The sequence below is a fragment of the Nuphar pumila genome, chromosome 9 (assembly GCF_984573655.1).
Source record: "Nuphar pumila chromosome 9, dmNupPumi1.hap1.1, whole genome shotgun sequence".
Taxonomy (NCBI): Eukaryota; Viridiplantae; Streptophyta; class Magnoliopsida; order Nymphaeales; family Nymphaeaceae; genus Nuphar; species Nuphar pumila.
The window spans coordinates 109,180,450-109,196,762 of record NC_143257.1 but is presented as its reverse complement, the minus strand read 5'-3'; the positions used below and the strand labels follow the sequence as shown (position 1 = coordinate 109,196,762).

At 35.6% G+C, this 16,313-nt stretch overlaps 1 protein-coding gene across 1 annotated transcript; it reads right to left on the bottom strand.

The window, feature by feature from the left end:
- Window positions 1-5,593: 5,593 nt before the first annotated feature.
- LOC149828838 (chaperone protein dnaJ 10-like) lies at window positions 5,594-15,660 on the bottom strand. The gene is made up of 8 exons (XM_090016987.1): window positions 15,541-15,660; window positions 15,218-15,377; window positions 14,117-14,246; window positions 6,800-6,958; window positions 6,531-6,709; window positions 6,367-6,447; window positions 6,113-6,277; window positions 5,594-6,012 (listed from the first exon to the last, which is right to left on the bottom strand). Exons 2-8 carry the CDS (start codon window positions 15,341-15,343, stop codon window positions 5,905-5,907), a joined length of 948 nt encoding a protein of 315 aa, XP_089873113.1. The 5' UTR covers window positions 15,344-15,377; window positions 15,541-15,660; the 3' UTR covers window positions 5,594-5,904.
- Between the last annotated feature and the right edge of the window lie 653 nt (window positions 15,661-16,313).

The following is a 16,313-nucleotide window of genomic DNA, read 5'->3' as shown; positions in this document are numbered from 1 at the left end:
TTTTTCTAGGAACTGAACCGACCCCCACTGTGGGATCTGATCAGTCCCTACTTCTTTAACACCCTTTTGGATCCACAAAGGATTTTCATTCGAAAACCCTTCATGCATCGAATTCGGGCTAATCGATTTTCCTGATTTGCCCATATTCGGCTAAAATGCATATACATGATTTTTTTTTTGGCTAATACTCTAAACCAAAGTCTTTCTTACACGTATATGTGTGTATACATATCAGATTCGATATGTATACACGCATATGTGTATACAACCTGATTTTGTTTTAAATCCTTAAAATCGATTCAAGTGCAAATCGAGTGTTTGAAATGGTCATAAATCTCTAAAATTGCCTCTACTCTAAATATGATAGATCCAACATTGAATACTCATACGAGAGGTTTGATGCAGGGTTTATCTATTTAGAATTAAAACAAACTCATGCATACGAGTTTCAATCTACGCGTAAAGAATAAAAACCCCTACCTTTTTACGAAAAAACCCAAATTCGATCATCGAGAGACCGGTTTCTCTACTTGATTCACCTCCTCCACTTCGTAAGGTGGTTTTAGCCTGATGCTCGGCCTCACTTCAACGTGTGGTATAGCCCTCCTTATGATGTGAAAGAGAAAAAACTCAATAAAGAAGGAGAAAAAGAAGAAGAAGATGGAGATAGAGAGAAGAGATACATTTTTTCAAAAAGGGCAAATAGGCGGGGCGTGAGCCACTCCCTCTCTTTTATAAAGCCCTACCTCCTCTATCTCTTTCCAAGGTGCTGAGATTAAATCTCAGCCCTTGAATAAAGCCTTCTACTTTCTTTCTTTTCTCTTCCTTAATTTCCTTAAGCATTTATTTATTTTTTATACGTAATATATTATTTTCTTTACTTAATTACTTCTAGCATTCATATGATATACATTAATGTATATCATATAGTTTGGATGCTAAGCAAGGGGGTCCACAAGGCTAGACCTCTTGGCAAACAACTTAACTTGGTCTATTTTCTTTTTGTTCTCTTTTATTTATTTATTTTTATTTCCTTCTTTCAAACTTTCCATATCTATTTTTTTTCTTTGGCTTATCATCCCATCCTAGAATCTTCTAGGATGGGACGGCCCTCCTTGGGAGGGTTTCCATGGAATTTGGAAACTTTTGACTTTACCCTCTCCTATTTGGTTTTTAAAAACTTTTAAAATCCTCTTTTGTCTTTTTTAAGTTTTAAAAAGTTTCAATTTTAACTTGAGGTGCCATGTAGGATGGGCCCCATAGGGGACTCCCCACCTATGGACCTCTATTAATTTATTTAATTTGTTTAAATCTAATTTTCTATTCCATAATATTTATTTTATTAATTAACTTTATTTGGTAATTTGGATTTCAAAATTTTTAAAATTAAATTTTAATTTTAAATGGAATGACACTACATGTAGACCAAATTATTTCAAATTCATATGAAATTCTTTCGAATGCTAATTTGTCGTAATTATCTAAATTTTCTTCTTAGAAATGACATTTTTACTGAAATTGGTTTTGAGTGTGATTTTCACTAGGGTTGGCAGGACAACTTAGTTGTTTTATTTTTTTCTGAAATCTAATTTATTTATTTCATACCTCTTATTATCATTATCCATTTATTATTTGTAAAAATATTCATGAAAAAGTGCAGGTATTATAGTTGGAACACTACATTGAACCCGAATAGTGTAACACTTCATCATTACTAGATGTAATCCTAAATATAAGAAAATGACAAGGTTCCATATGGCAACACATTGTCTTTTCCTAAACATCTATCCATGAACGACTAAAATCTAATCAATAATGGTAGTCATCATCTGGATAACAATAAACTCTGCAATAATAGAACCAATGCACTCGATATTATCACCCAGTATAGTAGATCCGGTGGGCCCTGGATCGTGCAGATCGGAACCCAAAAATTGGACCTTGTTGGAGCATTGAATACTTATTTAGAACTTAGACTTAGAGTTCCGATCTGTAAAAAGGGCTCTCATATTTTTTTGTAAATTGGTTCATGGAATCAACTTTGTAACTCCAGGGCTAATCGGTTATTGGGCGGCAGTGCGACCTTATTGTGTTGGGAGGGTTAATGTACTTGAATGAGCAGACGTGCCCATACCCATTTAACATGGATATTTGTTTGTTGTTTGGATTGAGTTATCATGTTGGATCTCAAATTATGGATTAGGGATGGTTTGAGCACACCTCATTCCTTTCTTAGCCTGCCTACATTTTATACCAAGGCCACCTTGAGAACTAAATAGCCTCAATTATAGATCGGGCTCAACCTTTTCATTTGAGATAATGTTTTGGAATAGAAATTGAGACTTGGCTCTCTTTGTGGTGGTGCTCTGAAAATGGCATCTCTCTCTCTCTCTCTCTCTCTGGCCCAGTTCCTTTGTTTCTTCCTTCCCGTCACACTCTACATTCCTACAAAGGTACCAACCAAAGTTACTCTCTCTCTCTCTTTCTCTCCACTTTAGAGTAAGTGCGGTTCCATTTATAAGTTGGAATGATGATTACAACCAGTATATGAGATTTTCTCTTCTCTCTCTAATTCAGGAACCAAATTTACATTTTTGTGGAACTTCCCTTTAGATTGAGATCTCAGTGCACCATAACTAGGAAACAGGGATGGCCTTGAGCCGTCATAGAAGACGCTCGGAGTTGTCACCAATTCAATCAGTGACGGGAGGCTCAAGAGAAGTTGAGGCACTATGCATATTTCATTGAAAGCCCATATTTCTTCATTTTTTTTTTCATGCATGTGAAATATAAGTGTTATATTTTTTTTTCATTTGAGGCCCTAGGCGGTCCGAGCAGGTTGTATGTTACCCCGTGTTCTCATTCGGCTGGGCTGGTTGTGTACGGAGGAAGATATATTGTGAAACCCAAGATCTTCCTTCGGACATAACCAGCCGAATGAGTGCCACGTGGCACTCATTCGGACCCCTGAACACGCGGCCCCGTGTTCCAGCGGGAACATACACCACCCTCTCCTAGGCGGTGGCGTCAAATATCAATGAGGCCAGCTGGCCCTGATTAGTCATGGCCCGATGTTCTTCACGGTTCAAAGGATCACTGTTACTTATGGGGTCGGCTTTAGCTGTCATGCTAACTCATATATTATAGATAGATATACAGTGGTGGCTATAGCCGTCACTAGTTCAATTGAGAACGTTAAAAAATAACGGCTGAGACCGTCACCACTACTCATTCCAGGGAAAAAAGAAATAATACCGTTGCATTTAGAGGCAGGGGCGGAGCCACATTAGGGTCATAGTGGGCACGTGCCTACCCTGACCCAGAAATTTCCCCATTAAGGGGTGACAGTGAAGGTGGGCAGTGCCCACAGTGACAATGTCAAACGTTGGGTCTGGGTGGCAATGCCCACCCTAACCCTTTGAAAGGTCAGGTTGTTTCCCACCCGCCCTGACCCAATGTTTTCAGCATGCCCTCCCCCCCCTCCCGACTCGTCTCTCTCTCTCTCTCTCTCTCTCTCTCTCTCTCTCTCTCTTTGCCGAGCTGCCTCTGGCTGTTCAACATCCAATGCCTTCTCAGATGCACTCCCTGGTGGCTCAGTGGCCGGGTCTTCGTAGAGCTGAATTAGGTTTTTTCGGTGTTCTCTGTCTTTTTAGTTGTTTCTATTTTTTTAAGTATTCCATGAATCATGGATGAATTCTTGATAAGATTTTGATCTTATGAGTTTTTTTTTTCAATTAGCATAATGTTTAATGTTTATTAGGTTTAGGTATTTGATTTAATTTTTTTTAATAGCATGAAAGTTTGATTAGTGTTTAGGGTTTATTTTTTTTCAATTAGCATTCGTCATGAATAATGAATGCTTGATTTTGGTTAGAATATTGGTTTTTTTGTTTTTTCAATTAGCATAAATCTATAATTTACTTTAGGATTTAGGGTAGTTTTTTTTTTCAAATGTCATGAATATTTAATTAAGGTTTTACGGTTTTTTTTGTATTTTTATTTTTAATTATCAATAATCATGATTCCATTAATGAGTGTCTGATTTTGGTCATCAAACCCTTAAATCTTTGATTTTTTTTATATTTATGTTTTTATTTTAGTTTTTAAATGACAAATATTTTCCTTCAAAAAAATTGACATAAACATTTACTTAGGTTTTTTTCTCTACTAGCATATCTATGTATGATGTTTGTTAGGATTTAAGGTTTTGATTTGATTTTTTCAGAATGGCAAATGTTTAGTTATTATTTTAAGGATTTTTTGTTTTTTTCTAATTAGCATTAGGTAAGAATCAATGACTATTATGTGATTTGATTTTGGTTAGAATACTAGAGAGTTTTTATCAATTAGCATAAATTCATAATTTATGATGTTTGTGGAAATTAGGGTTTTGATTTGTTTTTTTTATGACATAAATGTTTAATCATGGTTTTGGGGTTTTATTGTGATTTTCTTTTTCAATTAGCATTAAGCATAAACCATCAATAATGAGTGCTTGGTTTTTTGTTAGAATATTAAGGTTTTTTTAATAAATTCGTATAGATGAGAGATCTATGACTTTTGTTAGGATTTAGGTTTTTTATTTGCATTGTCTCAAATGACATGAATGTCTAATTAGGGTTATCGTTTTCTCTGCTTTTTTTTCTTTTCAATTAGCAATAACGTTGATTTTATTTTATTTTTTATTAGGATTTTCAAATTTTAGGGTTTTCATTGTGTTTTCAATTAGTAATATTCATAACTGCATGTTTAATTCTGTTGTGATTTTAGGTTTTTTTCTTTGTTTAATTTTTTTTGGACTTTCATATTGCTATACTTTTATGGAGGTTGTTTTCCCTTTCAAATATTTCTACAATGTAAATATTAGATTGATATTGCATACTTGGTGTGAACTTGGGACTTCAATTATCAAAAGGTCCTACAAGACTAGATCAATGAGGCTCGTCATTAATTGTGTCGATATGCATAATTGGCAAAAGTAAGTTTTACAATAATTTTTTGATTTTTTAAATATTTTTTTCTTTTTTACAGTGCATCTGTGACCACCCTAGTTTAGATTTCTAGCTCTTCCCCTATTTAGAGTGCCAACTTTCAATCATTTTTTCCATCACCACGACAACATGCTCAATTCGCTACTCAAGGAGTTGAAAGCCATTAAGAATTGACAACCCTAGAGAGGTTGGCACAGTATGGTTATAGATCCGGTCTGAACCTAATGGGATCAGCTCCAGTGGTGCTTAATGAAGCTGATCTGGGTTGGTGAAGATAAAGTGTGTTTATCTCAAACCCAAGTATGAGCCCACGACAGATTAAATTCACTTATCTGAGGTCCAAGATATTCACACCCATAGCCAAAAAATTCATCGGTCCAAGCATCTTCAAGGGTGAAAAAATCAAAAGTTGTTTCTCTTTCCTTTTGGTGCGTGAGTTGATCATGAAGAATTGCAATTCCCCCTAATTCAAATCAAAATGTCCACAAACAACTTTATCCAAGGCAAGTCCCAAAAAATAAAAATTGCTAGCTCAAATGTTGGTTTTACGCTGACCAGCTGTTCAGATACGTATATAGTCCCAAGGGCAACATAACAATCAGTGCAGAAAAAAGAAATGAAGAATTCTTCTATAAAACACATGCAGATAATAAATATTACAAATAGATGAAGAAAATCATCGATAAGTTGGACGCACGATGCCAATTTCAACCCTGATGAAGCAAGGAGAGATCTCACTCATTAACAAACAAGAGATACAGGCAGGGCCATAAGGTCACTACTAAAATTGCTTATACCTGTCCACCACCTACCTCTCCACAATCGACTACCCTAATACCCTTCCATTTTACAGACTAATCTTTCCACTGAAACGAGGCAAGATGTACAGTAAGAAATAATACAGAAAGCACACTCACTCCTTCCTTGTTGACAAAGGCTGCCTCTGAGCACCAGGAGGTGCAACCGATATTGGGAAACTATTCTGGGATTCAAAAGCAAGTGGGCTTTTCACATACGGGCTCTGTTACCAACAAAACAGTACATTATGAATACAAACTATGCAGAGGATGCTCCCAGAATTTCTAAGAGCACTGAAGATTAGAGATAGATCTCAAGTGCACCTGAGAGGAGGCTGAAGCAGCCATATAAGATGGATATTCTGAATATGAAGCCTTGGGTGATGAATCTGGAGAACTTGAATCATTGTTCTGCTCATTTTCATTCAATCTCTGTCGTCCAAAGTTCAATGTAACATCAGGATCCCTGCAATTGGCTGATTTTGCAGACTGCAAAGCAACAGATCCAGATGTTGGTAATGGAAGAATTTGCCTTAATCTAATTGTAATTCCTACTAACAGATACCATAAGAAACCACCTGAAATATTTTTCCAAGAGCTTTCAAACCCATTGCACGAGCTCGAAGCTCTTCTTTCTTAACAGAGTTGTCCTGAAGCACCTGTTCTTAAACATAGATGGCCAATTTCAGCAGACAAATACAGGGCCATTTCATTAAGCACAAAAAAATAAAATAGAACACACCATTTGACAGACACGAGAAAGTGTTGCTTCTATGTCGGCCACATTAAGCTTCCACAGAGAATCTATCATAACTTTTTTGTGCTCCTTTAGGTACCCTTCAAGCTCTTCTTCTGTATAGTTTCCCTCTGCATTCAATTGACGCTTCATGTCTTCTTGCAGCTGGATCAGAGCAATTGCACCTGAAATGGGAGAAAAAAATAAATTAAACTGGCAGTTGTTTCCACGTGTTGGATATGGCAATATCTAAAAGAGTTCAAAAAAGCCCTTACCAGTTGCAGCTGTCACTTGAGATTTGATGAAGTGGCCTTTATTTCTGAACCATTCAGCAATGAATGGAACCCCCAGATATTTTACCGTCTTTCCTAGCTGTTTTGCAGCCTGTCTTACATATATGTAGCCGATAGTGTTCAACATACCAACTCCAATAGCTGTTCAAAAATACATGTCTAAGTAACAGAAAAACTAGACAAACTGAAATTGGAAAAAATGCGTCAACGAGTGGAATCTCACCTGTTCATGCATTTTCAAGTAGATCAGACTGCACAAATGGATTTAACATAGTCCATTTCATGCAAATCATGTGCATGCGTTTTTAGAGGGGTAATTTACATATGAACGCCTGACCACCTGACATTTCAAAATTTTGAAATGACACACTTAACCTTTTATGAAATGCCTCAAATAAGTGCCTAAGTCAGCCTACGTCCAAATCTTGAATGGAAACTGTCGAGTGAAATTACAATTTTAACCATTCTATTTTTCATGTATCTGTGTACTTTTCGATTGTGTAACAGCCAACAGGTTACAGTAGCAGCTTATGGATTCCTTGTGTTCAAGTTAGCTACTATATTTCATGGAGATTGGATACCATGCAACTGCAATGTCTTAAGGAACAGAAAACCCATCTGCTTCTCAAGGTGAGAGGTGGCACCTAATCATATTTCATTAATATAATGATTCCTTAAGAGGACAGAATACAAGCAATGATTAAAACTTAAAAGAAATTACAACATATGCCATACAAACATGACCCAAATAAAATTGCATACAAGTCCATACGAAGACCCAAATAAAGAATAAATAAAATGCCAAAAATTCCCTTGTGAAATATAATCTTCACGTTAACACTTCCCCTAAAGTTGTGCATGGTTATTGAACATGCATAACTTGTTCTTCAGCATATCATGCCTTTCTTTATATAATCATCTTGTGAATATGTCAGAAATTTGATGTTGTGAGGCCACAAATTTCAATTTTAGTTTGCCGAGCTCCACTTGTTCTTGAACAAAGTGATAATCAATCTGAAAGTGCCTGCTTCTGTCATGTAAAACCGGATTGTATATTAATGCTAGGTCACTCTTGCTGATATTTAAAACATTCATAAGACCCGTTATTTACATAATCTCAGCCACCAAATCTACGAGAGCTCTTTACTTAGCTTCAGTACTCAATCTTACCACACTTTTTTGCTTGTTACTTTTCTAGGAAATCAAATTCTTATCAAGAAACACACATGGCCTGAAATTGATCTCCTTGATCATGATCTCTAGCTCAATCCGCATCAGAGAAACCAACCATTTGATGTATATGCATATCCTTGGGATCATTCTGAAATGAATTAACCCTTGATTCAGAGTGCCCTTGGCATACCTCATAGTACCTTTAAGTGCTCCCACATTAACCACTACCGGAGAGTGCATAAATTGGTATACTTGATCCCATGTTAAATGCAATAATGGTATACTTGATCCCATGTTAAATGCAATATTAGACCTCATAATGGACAAATACTGAATTGCACCCTATGTAGTCAAACGCATTGACTAGGTGCTTAGTTGGCTAGTTGAGGCCCATTGCCTAGGCCTAGGCAACTAGGAGTCAGGGTCTTCATTTTCGCTCTTTCCTTTTTTTCTCCCCTCATTTTTCTTCTTCATTTCTTTTTTTCCTTTTTTTATTTTCTTTTCTCCTTCTATTATATATATAAGGGGATTTTTTGTCATTTCACATCATGTAATAGGGACAGGCTAGTAGACTGTTGGAGGCAGTCCAACTACTAGATGGACTGCCTCCTTTTTTCTCTCCTCTTTGGCTCTATAAATAGAGCTCTCTCTTGTATGAATATGTGTTTTTCTAAGCATTGTTCTGGTTCAATACATTTTATAGTGACTTGTGTTTGGTGATTCTCTCTTTTGTTGAGATTGTGATTAGACCATTAGTAGCCCTATTGTAATTGTGATCTCTTGTAACCCTTAGTAGCATTCTATTGTATTTGTATTGTTTCATTTCAATAACTTGAGACTTACACCTCTTAAAGCACTGCCACCTATGTCACAATGGCACTCCCAAATGAGCTTGTGTCACAGATGACATGTTCGGACACGAAGTGCGACACGCTGGTGACACGCTCCAAAACGTGTCCAACTCCATGTCTCAGACATTGCAGATACTTGTCCAGGGCAATGTTGTAAGTATTGTGTTGTATCGTACGATATGATACGATATGTATCATTACTATTGAGGTTTTTGATAAGTACGATACACCCTTGTATCGCTCGATACGGTATCGACACACTTAAGGGGTTGAAACTTTTTAACTTTTGGGTTTTACATACCTTTTGAGGGCCAACTCCCTCATTTGGCCAGTAAAGGGGAACTCATGCACCCTATGAGCCGTGAGAGAGATTTAGGGACCGATTTGTGCGCTAGAGAGGATTTTTGTGATTGGCTCGAATAAGAGTGCATTTCTACTATTTTTTCACTCAAGTGGGTTAATATAAAAAATCCCTATTATTTGCTTCTTATTGAGTTTTTTTGGAAAAAGATGGTATCAGAGTATCCGGCATGGTAATAGAGCACTCAAGTAATGAGTGAAAAATGATTTAAAATCAAGTGCAACTATTACCAAAATACTTTTTCGAGTAATGTCTCTCAGTTGAAGCATCATTTAGCTGTGACACATCTTAATGTTGTTGCATGCACGTCAAGGAAATTGTCGGATGTTGTGAAATGGTAATGTCGGCAATTACTTGATGGCCTGAGAAGAAAAAGACAAGAAAAAGAGATGAATGAGGCACAAATAGGGTATGTGGAGCTCTGAGAGGATGTATATGATGAAGATGAGCTCTCTACTTCTGATCTTACAACCCCTAGCATAGGATCAGAAATAGAAAGTTCTGCAGCGAAGGAGAAAGGTATAGCTAATGCCAATAATAATGTCATCGCGAGCACAAAAAGAAGATGATGAGGAGAAATAAGAAGATGAGAGAGTTATTCAAAAGGAGGTAGATCTAGAGGCTTTGTTTGGAGAATTTTCCCTTCTAGGACTGCCCTTGGGGCGCAACCCGACATTCGTACTGCTACAACCACTCAACATTTAGTCAAGCAGGCCAATGTCGCGGTTGAGAAATGTTTCTATGATGCCTGTATTCCTTTCAATGCGACATTTTTTTTTTATTTTCAGGTAATGGCAGATGTCATAACCAATATCAAGTCTAGATATAATTAGGCCTTCATATCATGCTTTGAGAGAAAAAGTTTTAGATACTAATGTGAAAGAAGTAAAGTCATATTGTGATTAGATGAGGCAGTTATGAAGAGAAACTGGGTGTAGCTTCATGGGAGATGGGTGTGCAGACAGAAAGTCAAGGACCTTGATAAATTTTTTTGTCTATTGTCCCAAAGTAACTATGTTTTTTAAGTCAATTGATATGTCTGATATGCCCAAGACAGCGAACGTATTGCTCGAAGTTGTTGATCAGGTTGTGGAAAAGGTTTAACCTCAAAATATTATACAATTTATTATTGATAATGCAGCAAATTATAGAGTAACAGAAAAACAATTGACAAAAAATTTTGAGTCATTATGTTGGACCTTATGTGCTACCCATTGCATAGACCTCATGCTTAAAGACAACGACAGCATGGATGAGATAAAGTAGACAGTTAAATGCTACCAAGAAATTACTAAATTTGTTTACAATCATGCATGGTTTTTGAGTCTAATCAGAAAGTACACTGGTGGTGCTAAGTTGAAATTATTAAATTTATTTACAATCATGAATGAGTTTTGAGCCTAATCAAAAAGTACACTAGTGGTGCTAAGTCGATTCATAGTGCATTTACTAGATTTGCTACGGGTTTTTTTACAGTGCAAAGTCTAGTAAAGAATAGAGTTGCACTAAAAATTTTGTTTTCATTAGATGAGTAAAATGCATATCCTCATGCACAAAAAAGAACGCCTAAGAGAAATTGTAGATATTGTATTCATAAGTGAATTCTTGAATTCATGCGTGAAGTTTTTGAGAATAACTATACTTTTAGTGAAGGTGCTTCGATTGGTTAACAATGAAGACAGACCAGCTATGGGTTATCTATATGAGGCTATGAATAAGGTAAAAGAGGTCATTAAAGATAATTTGAAGGAAAAGAAAAAAATGTACATACCTATATAGAACATCATTGACCATAAGTAGACTAGGTAACTTCATCAACATCTTTATGTTGCAGCATATTATTTAAATCTTGTATTTAGATACTCTCCAACGTTTAAAATGGACAGGAAAGTCAATAAATGACTTATGGATTGCAACGAAATGTTGAACCATAAGTATAGCATTCAAGATCAAATTCATAAGGAAATGAAAACTTATGATAATACATTATATGATATGGGGAGACCTACAACACTACGAAACCGTGTCATAATGCGTCTAGGTAATTTATTTTGTTTATTTCAATTTTAATTTTATATTGTTATTTAGTTATAATGTTTTATATGATTGTATCTATTATTGTCTTACTGATTTCTCATTTTCTTTTTTTTTTCATACATGTGGTGGCCTAGGTTTTGAAGTGATGTTCCAAATTTGAGAGCTTTTGTCATTCGCATTCTTAGTCAAATGTGTAGTGCAAGTGAATGCGAGTGAAATTAAAGTGTCTTTGAGCAAATCCATATAAAAAGAAACAGATCGGACCACAAAATGCTCAATGACCTCGTCTACATTCGCTACAACTTACGAATGGGGTATAGGTATATAAAATTCTAAAGTTTATTTGTTATTTTCATGTATTTATCTAAAAAATAAATAAATAATTCAAAACTCAACTAATTTTAATTTTTTCGTGACATCTTTTTAGGAAAATCGAAAAGCTATCATCAAGGAGGCACAAAGAGCAATTTGATCCCATCAGTTTGGAACATTTTTTATGAATTGAATACATGAGTTAAACAAGAGGCAGGGACTTTTTTAATAAAGAGGACATTCAGTAGATCAACGTGGAAGGAGAATGTAAATAATGAAGACCCCACGTATCTTGGGGACAATGTGGATGTCGAAGGAGGAGAAGAAGAAGAAGATAATGATAATGAAGATGACTATGATTATTGAGGTTTTATATAATATGTTTTAAAAAAACTTGTTATTTAACACTTAATTGTTTATAAACTTGGTTGTTTTGTTTTTTTTATGTAATATGAAAGTATGAGTCTCGTGGCATGTTCTTAATTGCAAGATATTTAATATTTTTCGTTGTTCTTGTGAGATATGTATGCAATATTATCTATGATTATATATTATTTTATGTTTTATGATGTCTTATTTTGTGCAATTCATTATTGTTTCATGTGATGATTTTTTTAGAATTTGTGCTCATTTTTTTTTTTAATTTTTTATAAATTTTTAATTAAAATTTTACAATATTTTACACGATACGATATGGTCTTAATTTGAGCCCAACTAATACAAGTAACGATAGATACTTACAACCTTGGTCCAGAGAGAGAGAGAGATGACATGTCATCTTGAAAAACGTGATTCCTTTTTTATTTCTTGTAACGTCCTTTGAAAATTGAAAAGTACCCATTCATCCTCTTAAAAAGAGAAAAAGTAATTAGTTTGAACTCTCATTAATGAAGGTCATTGTAGTAATTTGGCTTGTGATATAACCTGAGTTAAAGGATAATATTAAATGCAGGCCCTTGGTTTGCAGTTTTCAGGGAAAGTTTGGCCCATATTTGGAATTAGGGTCAAAAGGTGGCCCCTAAATGGAATATCCCTATTTTATCAATCACATGATTATATTATGATTTATGAGAGAGAGAGACATCTCAATAAATATTACAAAAAATCCCTTTAGGTGGGTGATATAAAATATTTATATTAATTATATTATTAATATCAACATGCTTTAATAAGTATTAAATAAAAAAAAAATTAAAGAAACAATACAAAATATTTCATACATTATATATATATATATATATATATATATATATATATATATATATATATATATATATATATATATATATATATATATATATATGTCTTGCAGTATCTTTTGAAAATTTTTCTGAACCCCTGTCACGTAAGCTTCCGTACCCGTATCATTGTGACATAGACTGCCACACAGGTAGTGAACTAGAGATGAAACAGCAGCATATTTAGTACAGAAACTACAATATGTTCAACTTATGTCACATAGGTATGGGTACAGCGGTGGGTGTGGGTTTTGTGGGTGGTAAGACACAGCAATCTTTTAAAATGTTGGTATGAGGGTACAACAATATATACTTATTTATTTAAAGTTTGGTTTTAAAGATCTGTATCAGGTCAGGATCCATATCTCATATTTCTTATTTTTAAGAAAAACAGAGGAAGAAGGTGATATTTTGAATACAGGAAAGGGTAAAAGGAAACTTTTTAAAAATAAAAAAATAAGTAGAGGCCTAAATGAGATTTTTTATTTCATTAAAAGAAAAACAGGTGAGAAGGGCAACCAACTCTCTCTCTCTCCCCTAATTTTTCTTTCTTTCTCTTCCCTTTTTTCTTTAACCCTTCCTCCTTTTTCCCTCTTCTCTCTCCTAATTCTTCTTTCTCTTCCTCCCTTCTATTTTTAACCCTCCCTAATTTTTCCCTCTTCTTTCTCTTCTCTCTTTCTCCCTTGCTCCTCCCTCCTCCTTTGTGCCATTAGTAGTGGTGGATCCCTTTGACCCAGTCAAGCCTTACAAAAGCTGAAAAAGAAAAAAACCTCAAAAAAAAAAAACTGGTTCCTCGGTCAAGTCGGGGTCAGGTTTGATGAAGCCAAGCCCAAAATGCATTGGGTATACACCAAGAACCCACAGCCGTACCCTGCCATGTTGTCAAGGGGTGATTTGGCATACCCATGTGACAAAGGTTCCAATATGTTGCATCTTTTCTCCTAAATAAGGGAAGAAGCTCAAAACCAGGTGAAATAACTTCCAGAGAGCGTGGAACTTGTGATGACAAAAATTTTATCATGGTGAATGATAGGTAACAGGATTATGATCTGAAGATAATTGAATACAGCTCAACTATTTCTCCTTTATCATGAAGCGCATGGAAGAATGCAAAACAGACTGCCTAGAGCAAGGTGAATCCATCACGGTTACCTGAAATTACGTTTTCCCCATTGAACAAAAGTAGTCAACTATTGAATTGAATATTGTTAAAAACTGAAGCATCCCTTAAACGATACAAGGTTTGTATTTTCTACATCCAATCATCTACCAACAGTACAAACTAGTTTAATGCTTAAAGCAACAGAACAAAGCAGGAATAAATAACCTGCGTTTGAGAGCCCTGAAGCTTCATCTTTGAAATGACTAATAAATCCATCTTTGTCTCCCTGGACATACTCATTGAGCCGGCATATTAATGCCTGTGCAAGCTTTTCTTCTCTCTCCTTCTGCACAATCTGCACTAAAGAGTGAACTGGTCCATAAAAAATGGCTTACATAAATCAGGGCCTAAGCCAATATCTCTTATCTCAAAATAGTCTTTACTAAAGATTATGAATGAGTTTATTTCAGCTCAATGTTAGTCCTAAACTCAGACCCTGAAGTAACTACCAATTCAAGGAAAGCCCATTGTCATAATTAAAGGAGAGATAGAGAGAGAGACTATGCCATAACAGGTTGGTGGGCCTGACAAAAGCTTTTTGTTGGGTTGGGATTAGTTTCAAGAAAATCTCACCGGCATGGCTTCCGCTGGACAAGTTTGCCCTGTCACGGGACAGTTTAACCATGAGTCTCTAAGGTAGCTCGGCCCATGATAACATCTAACTTTGCTAGAGAAGAACCATGTAATCATATATATCTATATATCTATATATATATATATATATATATATATAGAGAGAGAGAGAGAGAGAGAGAGAGACTATGCCTTAACAGGTTGGTGGGCCTGCCAAAAGTTTTTTATTGGGTTGGGATTAGTTACAAGAAAATTTCACCAGCATGGCTTCCGCTGGACAAGGTTGCCCCTGTCATGGGACAGCTAACCATGACTCTCTAGGGTAGCTTGGCCCATGATAACATCCAACTTTGCTGGAGAAGAACCATGTAATGACATAGCCCTATATAGATCATGAGGTGTGAATCCCAAAGATAAATGTGAAAGGTCTGTAATAAAAAGTACAAATTGTGAACCCCCAAATAGTGCTGTTACACAATAATGAAGAATCAGTTAACTGAAAATGATGGTTAGAAATGACAAACAAAAATTGTTTTGAAAAGCACATATCTAGTATAATAAGAACTGATGTCAAAAAGATTAAACGGGTAATATATATTTAATAGACAAACTGAATTTCTCAATTATTCATTTACGCATACTCAGTGATGCATCACACAGTATATTCACAGGTTAAAATGTAGCAAACTTTACCCTCATTTTCTCTTGCAATTTCTTTGAATCCAATGGTTCGCCTTCTGTGAAAATGTCAAGTGAAGCCATGGAAGCCATTGCAAGCTGGCCTATGTAATCTTCAAAAAGCTCACTCCCAAAAAGCATGGCAAAAATTGCCGCAGGATCAATAATAGCCTCCCTGAGTACAGGAAGACAGTTACCAAATGTCACTCCCCTTTCTAGAAAGGAGGAAAAACGTATGTGAACAACTTAGCATATCTCATCAATTTGTTTCCAGCAGGTAAATTTAGTTCAGTTTTTAAATACTTCATCAACAATAAAAAGTAAAGCAGAAAACTGACGTTGAAACTCCAGCTTTTCCACAGGCATCATAAGCAACTCGTTGTGCTGGGTCACTTAGAACTTGGTAAGCCTCTCCCAGAACCTGACAACAGAAGCAACTTAGTAGCCATACCCTTAAGGACAATGACAATTAAAACTGCTCAAATGCTAGGTGTTAAGTTTTGAGAACTGAATAAACCAGCTGTTCATTGCAATTTATTTCCCATGTCACACCGACTCTTCTAACAGGGTACCGCACCTGCGTCGCACCCGCACCCAGGCCGGTGCGACACTTGGACACAGCTCCCTTTGTGTTAGGTGAAGTCCACCACACTAAGGTCCATTTTTATCCAAAAGTAGATTCAGTTAACCCTAATCAAGTTCATTTATATATATATATATACTATGTCACATGGGTGCAGGTGCGGGTGCGAGGATTCGGCACTTCCAAAAAACCTGGGTGCGGGGGTGCGGCAGGGGCAAAAATGTGAAATATATATATATATATGGTAAGCTAGTAGCTGTTAAGGTCCACGACATTTATGCATGTTAGCAAGTTCACCACAATTTTATGCCCCTAACAAATTTAAAAATTGATATGGTGATTAGGTGTATTAATTGTCACAATTATGGACATTTTAGTAATTTTTATTAGGAAAACATATTAATAATTGTGCATTTTGAATGCACACCTAATAAGTGTGTAACTTATTTTTACACAAAATTGCAAAAATGGCTACTGGTGTCCATTAATGCATCGAACCGCCAAGTCATTTTTAAACTTCAAGGGTGC